General features: G+C 49.8%; 1 protein-coding gene across 1 annotated transcript in view; it reads right to left on the bottom strand.

Annotated features, from left to right (window-relative positions):
- Nucleotides 1-5,793: 5,793 nt before the first annotated feature.
- The window catches only part of LOC121453485 (tyrosine-protein kinase transmembrane receptor ROR2), a 182,551-nt gene continuing 179,892 nt past the window's right edge, over nt 5,794-8,452 (bottom strand). Inside the window, exon 9 of the mRNA XM_041660300.1 lies at nt 5,794-8,213. Coding sequence (XP_041516234.1) covers nt 6,768-8,213 — 1,446 coding nt within the window. The 3' untranslated portion in view covers nt 5,794-6,767. The remainder of the gene's footprint in view (nt 8,214-8,452) is intronic.

Raw genomic sequence — 8,452 nt, 5'->3', positions numbered from 1 at the left:
AAATGTGGACATAATGGCGGCCCAACTGTGGATCAGGATGTTCAGCTCTCAGTTACTTCTTTAGCATCATGCCTGCCTGCCTGTCACCACGCTTCCTGCCATGATTATCAAGGACTAATCTTCTGAAACTGTAAGCCAGCCCCAATTAAATGCTTTCTTTTGTAAGTTGCCTTTTGTGCATCTCTTCACAGCAATAGAAAAATAACTAGAGAACTAGACAGCTCTAGGAGGTGGAGCCTTACTAGAAGAAGGCGGTCACTAGGGGGAGGCTTTGCAGGTTTACCATCTCCCTCCACCTCCTGTTTACAGCTGGAAAAGTGATGATCAGCTTCAAGCTCCAGCTGCCCACTGCCCCGCCTCCCCTGCCATTATGAACTATCACTCTCGATCTGGAAACCCTAATCAATTTTTCCTTATGTGTTTACAAACATGTATTTGTTAAAGTGTGTGTGTGTGTGTGTGTGTGTGTGTGTGTGTGTGTTACCCTCAGAAGAGAGCATCTGATCCCTTGGAGCTGGAGTTATAGGTAGTTCTGAGGTTGTGAGCTGCCTGATGTGTGAGCTGGGAGTTGAATTCAGGTCCTCTGAAAGAGCAGCAAGCGCTCTAAACCACCGACTCATCTCTCCAGCCCACCTCGAAATTCTTTAAAGCAGCCGGTTTCCACTCTGCATCCATAAAGACAGCTACACATGTTTCAAAGGTGACTGCAAATGCCAGCAAGGATGTGAAAAAACAAACCGCCCTTCCTTGCTATGGAAAGTTTGTAAGTTTCCTGTAAAGATCAATCCTTTATATATAACTCAGCAATTCCTGCACTAGGATGCCCACCTGAGAGACGTTTCTTATATAAAGCTTACAGGCATTTATCGGGCTGGCTTGGGCTTCTCTGCGATGTTCAATAGACCCAGCTGAAACTGATTTGCTGCTAAAGCCCCTCATTCATCAAGAAGCCAGAACCCAGGGACTTAACTCGCATTGCTTCCATCTCCGTGCAGAAAGCGAGTCTGAAAGGAAGCAGTCCTTTTTCGTTCTATTTCTGAAGACTTCAACCTCTTTTCTGCCCAAGAAGCCAACTTCCTCTGTGTAGCGCATCAGGAAACTCTTCCTAATTTACACAATGAGTTGTTGCTCACACTGAAGTGAAATTTGAATATTTATCGTAAACTTGTCATAATTTTATCTTTTGACAGACAGAAACTTACGCCCATCCGTGAACATGCTCAAGTGTTCACAGCAGCATTGGTTTTAAAACATTTTGCTCATTTTTATGCGTAGGAGTGTTTCGCCTGCAAGTATGTCTGTGTACCATGTACAGTGCCTGCAAAGGTCAGAGAGGGAGTTACATCCTCTGGAACTGAGCTAAGACGGTTGTGAGCTTCTGGGAACCAAACCTGGGTCCTCTGGAATAGCAGCCAGTGCTCTTAACCGCGGAGCCACGTCTCCAGCCCCAACTAGAGAAACACAGTCACCTAGGACGACTATACACAGAAAGGGCGGGGTGCTACCCAAACAACAGAGCACTTTGCAGCGATAAAAGGAACTTCTGATACCTGGACAGCGTGGGAGTTGAAAAACAAATTGCTAAGTGGAAGAACACAGAAGCGAAAACACCGCTTACCCGGGAATTCCATTGACAGGAAATGCTCAGCAGACAACCCCTAAGATTGGAGACAAGTAGACAGAAACGCTCTAAAATGGGATGGTGGCGAAGGCAACGCCCTTTGCACATTTACCTACAGCTAACGAGTTGTGCACTAGCAATGGGGGAGGCTCTGGAAGTAAACTTCAGCACAGCAAATCTGTTAAAAATGAAGAGTTCGTGATGGCTCCATCCACAGAGGATGGTGAGCCCTGAACACAAGAAGATCCTATTCTGGGGCCCAGAAACACATCTTATTAAATGATGCTACCAGTATCCTTTGATTAGAGAAATGTATCCTTATTAGGACCTGATACTTTTCCATGAGTTTGAGTACCTGACTTCTCCCACCCTGTAAAGTCCGGTGCTGGCTAAGCCAGAGCCCCGATGAGTCTGCCTCTGCATTATTTATGGGAAGAGATTGGTCCAGTTCCAGATAGGAGCCAGGTAGCAAAGAAGGGATGGTAGGAGATATTGCAGGCAAACCATGTTGGTCTCTTGGCGTCTATAGCCTAATTTGAGTTAGTTTACCCCTCTGAAATGAATGATGGATTTTTCTTAACAAAATCCTATTGCTCTGCATTCCTAGTAGATTACGCTGGCTTTCTTCCAAAGAGGCAGCTCTGGTGTGGTTCATAGTGAAGACCCCACCATGCTAAGGAGAGAACAGTTTTTAAAACTTAGTAGAGGCAGGCATGGTCGTCCCCAATGCGATCCCAGCACTTGAGAAGCCGAGGCAGGAGGATTAAGTTATATAGCCTTCTGGCACAGTAATAAAGCACATAGAACAGCTCTCAAGACACGTACCAACCAAGCCTAGGAAGGAAAACCTACATTAAACACTGAAGTTTGTTCATGGCAGAGGTGAAGTGACAAGAATGGAGGAGCTGCTGCTGGCAGTGGGCAGTGGTGAACATAACCTGCAAGCGATGGGGAGAAGCTAAGACTATGCCATATGGAGAAGACACACATGGGGCAGGGGGGATACATGGGCAGCCAGAGCCTGTGGGGGAAGTGGATCGCTCTCCCTGTTCTGGATTCTCTCTATCAATGTGGGTGTCATTTCCTTTCCAGATGCTGTCCTTCCATCTAGACCCATAGAGCATCACACAAGAAGGTGTCCCGTTGACCCTGACATACTTCAACTGAACAGACACAGGAAATAGACAGGCTTGGGCCATCCAGGGGAAGGGATGACTAAACGGTTGATATACTCTTACATTTCTTTTCTTTGGTAATTTCACCCATAAATTCTTTTCTTGCCCCCCCCCCCCCCCGCGCTGGCACACTGAGCAGTGAGTCTTGCCCATGGCCAGGAGCTCTGAACCCCTTAGGGGCTGGGGTTGAGGTGAGGTGAGGCAGGCACAGGTTCTCCATAGCAACACAGATTAGGACAGTTACAGAGGGAAACCACCCAAGTGAGCAACTTATTGTTGTCTTCTGAGGTTTCAAAGAAATGATCATGTTTTCCCTGATCCTCTCTGGATTCTCCCAGATGTTGCTAGAGCCTTGCAATGCCCAAAGGCTGATTTTAAACTTGTTTAACAATTTTTTTTTTTTTTGGTGGGATTAAACTTCTCACCAAAACTCAGCCCATGGGAAGAGTAACAGAACAAAGGCAGCCTGCTTATTTGGCCTGACTTCCTATACTATGACATATACTCAGGCCGAGAGTACAGACATCTCCAGGTACATTCACGCCCTCATACTTCTGGTCGGGGCACGTCTGTCTGAAGGCTGAGTCCCACCCCAAGTCGGAAGGATTAAATACTCTGGGTACTCACACAATACTGAATTGCCGGGCCCACAAACAGCGCCCACTTTTCACAAGTGAGGGCAATCCCAGGACTGTCCCCACAGCCTCAGACGTCTGCAGGAGGCAGGCACAGGCTCTTCATAGCAAGACTGTTTATGACAGCCACAGAGGGAAGCCATCCAAGTAGGCAATGGGTCGAGCCAACCAAGAGTCACTTCAACCCCAGACCCTTGGCCATGGGGGAGACTCACTGCTCAGTGAAGAAAAACGCAGAAAAGAATTTATGGGAAACATTACCATAGAAAAGAAATAAACATATGAATATACTAACGATTTACTTACTTGTGCCTAAAGAAACTCTGGGAAGACCCCACAGAAGAGTTTTAGGAAAAGGTGTGGAGGGAGGTCTGAGAAACTCAGTGCCCTGTCACATCTCTGGATACTGGAAACACATCTGTGACTCAGTGACCAAGGGACAGTGCAGTGTCATTCAGACTCTCCTGGCCTGAATGTTTATGTCTGGCATCAACATTTGGTTTGGGTTGGTTTGGTTTGGTAGGCAGCATCAGAAAATGCTAAATGCAGACTTTTCTCCCGAGGTAAGCATTGCTCTTTCGCTTTCAGTGCCCCACAGAGGACTGATCCTCTAACTTCAGACACTCAAGTCTCAGGTGCCGTGGGGAATGATGAGGGGAGGGAGTGGTTGGGGGTGGAGGTGGCCCTCAGAAAGCACACAGAGCCAGGTTGGAAGTACAGGCACACCAACGGAGGTCACTGGCCTTGATGGCACCCCGACCTCCCACACACCCACTTAAAAACTCACCTGAACACTGGGTTTGTTGAGATGCTGGCCTCTTTACTTTGCCCAGGCTAGTCCTGAATGCCAGGGCTTCATTCAGATCATCCTTTTTCCTTAATCTCCTTGCCATTGTATCTGGCTTCAGAAAGACTTTAAATATTAAATGTGAGTTCTTATACACAGCCACAAGGGACTGATACTTTTCATAAGGTCTGTCTGAGGAACAGGTAAGCCTACAAACTGTCCCCAGGTGGCTACCAACACTGCAGTGTTTGGTGAGCTATTTTCAAAGTGAGGCAGAAGCAGGGTCTCATAGAGAACAAGATGGCTGCAGGTAGGTGACATTGTCGTGTACAGTAGTCACACACCTTAAACCAGTACAGAAAAATGTATCCAGTTCAATAATGGCGGTTCATTCAGAAAGGTAAGGTGTGTAAAAAGTGCACATGGTTCTGTAAGGCTCACCTGGAATTCAGTTCTGTGCAGGTGTTGTTCTGTAGCTGCGAGAGCATCACTCTTGTGCAAACACAGGCAGAACAGTTACCCACCAGTGGCATCTCCTGAACTGAGCGACCTATTGCTATAGTTCCTGGTTCTAGAACATTCCAACTAAACCCACTCTTGCTCAGCCACAGGAACTTTCAAAGGTTGGTTGCCTTCCTCAAGTTTCACCCTGAGTTTATGATTAGAACGAGGGGGAAATGAACATTTTATATTTAACCTTCGTGAAATCCCCAAACACACCTCCCTCGCTGTGACAGAAATACCTCCCAACGTTTCCACAGAACTTCTGCTTCCATGTCCCCAAGGCGCCGGCAGTGGAGACCGTTAGTACCTGGAGGCCAGTTATGGTTGGCTGAAGTGGCTTCCCTGCTTACCAAGAAACGCAAAAAGCCATTTCCCATTTTCACCCTCGGGTGTCCACAGAACAGTTAAACCACCAGGTGTACAAGTTAGAGACGAAGCTAAGTTCCTCTTTCAGGAGATGTCACTATCCTCCGAAAGGCAGCTTCAGACCCTTCGATACCCATTCCAGACAGCCTGGCCACACTGGCTGAGAGGGGCCCTGGAGCTGGCTCCTCATCCGTAGCCTAGTCCATTCTTTCTTTCCCCCAGGGAAGCATCCAGGCTGACATCAAAGAACATTACAGCTCACGGTGTCTAATGGACTTGAGCAGGGTTGTACTGAGAGAGCAGAGTGAGGGGGAAAACAGGACTTGTGTGTGTGTGTGCGGGGGGGGGGGGGGTTGGGTAAGGACTTGACTATCCCCGCAAGGGCACCCTTGCCTCTTCTGCCTCCCCATGCCCATCTCCCATGAAGGAGGAAAAACGCAATGAGAACTCATCTCTGTCATTTTTCCATACTCCTGCTTCATCCTCATGGAGTCGCTGGTCCTCGCAAAACGGCAAACCCATGAAAAGGCTCAGCCTAAACCCCACCCAAGCGCTCCCTCATCCAGCAGGTGCCTGCTTCAGCCCAGTGTCCTTCCAGCCTGCAGAAGTGCCAAACAAACATTCATTTATTGGGTACAGCAGGCATGAGCCTACGAAAGGAACTGACACCATGCGCCAGACAGGTGGTCCATGGCCCATGGGAACAAGAACTCTGAAGTGAAAGGACCTCACTCACGGGTAGCAGAATGAAGCCAGCCAGACACCACCCTAACGTGATGACATCCCAGAGATAATACGCACAGTTAAATTACTAAGCCATTATTTAGGATCAAAACACTTCCGTGAAAACTGCACACAAAAACCATATAAATTACATTTAAGGTCTGCACATGGTTCTTTAAAAAAAATAATAACAATACTGTTTTCTGTACAATGTTGCTTCCCTTTGAACATTCTAAACCCAGGAAACATTTTCCCTTAAATTCCAGAAAAGTAGGCAAAATACATACGCAGTATAATTAAAACCCTTCACAAAAATACAAAATCGTGTCGGTTTCTGTAAAGGCACATTTTTCTTGAATACAAGGCACTCCCAACTGTTTTCAGAAGCTCCTTTATCCCTGGACCCCAGCAGGTGGCAGCATCCTGCTTCTGCTGGACTTTGGCTGTTAAAAAGAACGTAAATGGCAGTGTGCAGGGCAGGAGAGAGGAAAATGCTCCCTCCACCCTCAGCCAGCAGGAGGCTTTCTGGGTATATTAGGCCCAAGGTGCCTCTCTGTTGCCCTCTGCAGCCCTGTTTCCCCAGGTTTCTGGATCCTCAGCCCCAAGAACAGGGTGTGAAGGCGTAGCCCATTTCTCTTTGCACAACATCCTTACCTCACCACCATCAGGATAAAGCAGACAGTGGGGGTCTCCCTGTCCTGTTTCTGAACATGGACCCCTGCCCATGTTAGACTGCTGTCTGAAATGCCCTCCAGCCACAGTGGCAATTTTAAGGGCATAGAGTGCAGGAGAGAGTGTAGGATTTCTCACAGTCTCAGGTGGGCAGGCTCAAACCAGCCTGTCAGTCCTGGGCTCTGGTGATGGGCCGCTGTTTGTAACTTCTCAGAGCCATTCTGAGGTCCCCATGTGGCCACATCAGGGACTTTTATCCTGGTGCTCCAGGCCCTGAATGCTCCTCAGGCTTCAAGCTGGACATGGGCCTCGTTCACCTGGAGAGTGTCGCTGTCTCCCAGGAGCTCAGTCTCTGGGACAGAGCCCTCCTCCTCCTCTGCTGCTTCCTGCACAGGACTCTGGACCGCATCTTCGGGGATGTTCTGAGCATCCTCAGTGCCCTCTGCGAGCAGGGCTGCCCTGTCCGCCACAGATGTGTTGGATGGCGCTGTGGTGACGTAGCCTGTGCTGGTGGAGCCGCTGCCACTGTGGTGTGAGCTCGGCTTGGGGACCATCTGGGGGGGCACCTGCTGTGGGGCCATTTGCATGGGGATTTGGACTGGGTAGAAGTTGGGCAGGTAGGCCCCATAGGCTGGTACTGGCTGGTAGCCATTGACTGGGATATAGAGCTGTGCTGGGGGCACCAAGGGTCTGATCTGACCCTTCATGGGAATGAACTGAGGCTGTGGGAAGGGCTGGGCCTTCTGCTTGGGTGCCATGTAGCGGGCATTACTCACATTGCTGACAGGGCTGGTACTCAGGGAGCTGGTCTGCGTGGTGTTGCTGGCTCCCGAAGTCTGTGCTGAGCTATTGTAGTTGGATAGGTTGCCCCAGGCCCGGAGCCGGCTGTGGATGTCCTTAAATCGGGGCCTCCGGCTGGGGAACTCATTCCAGCATTCAATCATGAGGGCATAGACCCAAGCGGGACAGTCATCCGGGCAGGGCAGTACCTGCCGGCTGCGGATCATATCCACCACGTCCTGGTTGGAGTACCCGCAATAGGGCTGCAGGCCATAGCTGAAGACCTCCCAGAGAACCACACCATAGGACCAGATATCAGAGTCAACGGAGAACTTGCCGTACATGATGGCCTCCGGTGACATCCAGCGGATGGGCAGCAGCGAATTGCCCATGAGTTTGTAGTAATCAGCAGAGTACACCTCACGGAAGAGGCCCAAGTCTGAGATCCTCACGTTCAGCTTGTCATACACCAGCACGTTGCGGGTGGCCAGGTCTTTGTGGACCACATGGTGGCTGGACAGAAACTCCATCCCCGCTGCAATCTGTGCCACCACATGCACGAAGTCGGGGGGCTCCAGCGCCGACTTCACTGTGCGGTCATCGTCGGTGCTGCCCACGTCGGAGTGTGGTGAGCGCATGACCAGGAACTCGTGAAGGTCACCGTGTGAGCAGTAACTGAAGATCATGCTCAAGGGTTGGTCCTTGGTCACCACACCTAGCAGGCAGACAATGTTGGGGTGCTGCAGCCGTGCCCGTAGCATGGCCTCCTGTCGGAACTCCTCCCGCAGGGGCCCCTCTGCCTTGTCTTTCAATGTCTTGATGGCCACGGCTTGGGTTGGCTCTCCTGGGGCGGGTCCAAACAGGTGGCCTTTGTAGACCTTCCCAAACCGGTCCTCACCGAGCTCCTCCATGAACCTCACTGTGGACAAACTGATCTCCTTGAGTTTGGCCTGCCAAGAAGAAAAGTCAAACATAACTGTCAATGTAATACCAAAGCAGAGCGGCTGGGATCACCATTGTTGAAATGGCCTTGCTGGTCCTGTCTGCCCCACAGCCCTTTAACACCCTAAGTACAGCTTCGATGCTATAAGGACACCTCCATCTGAAACCCTCCCGGGTCTTAACCCAGCTACAAGTTAGGTCTCTCCAATTGTGATCAAGCCTCTGTGCCCCCACCAACACCTTGTGC

The sequence above is a fragment of the Microtus oregoni genome, unplaced genomic scaffold (assembly GCF_018167655.1).
Source record: "Microtus oregoni isolate MIOR12 unplaced genomic scaffold, Mior012 000011F_ref0000422, whole genome shotgun sequence".
Lineage (NCBI taxonomy): Eukaryota > Metazoa > Chordata > Mammalia > Rodentia > Cricetidae > Microtus > Microtus oregoni.
The sequence above is the reverse complement of the archived record's forward strand: the minus strand, read 5'-3'. Positions and strand labels throughout refer to the sequence as shown.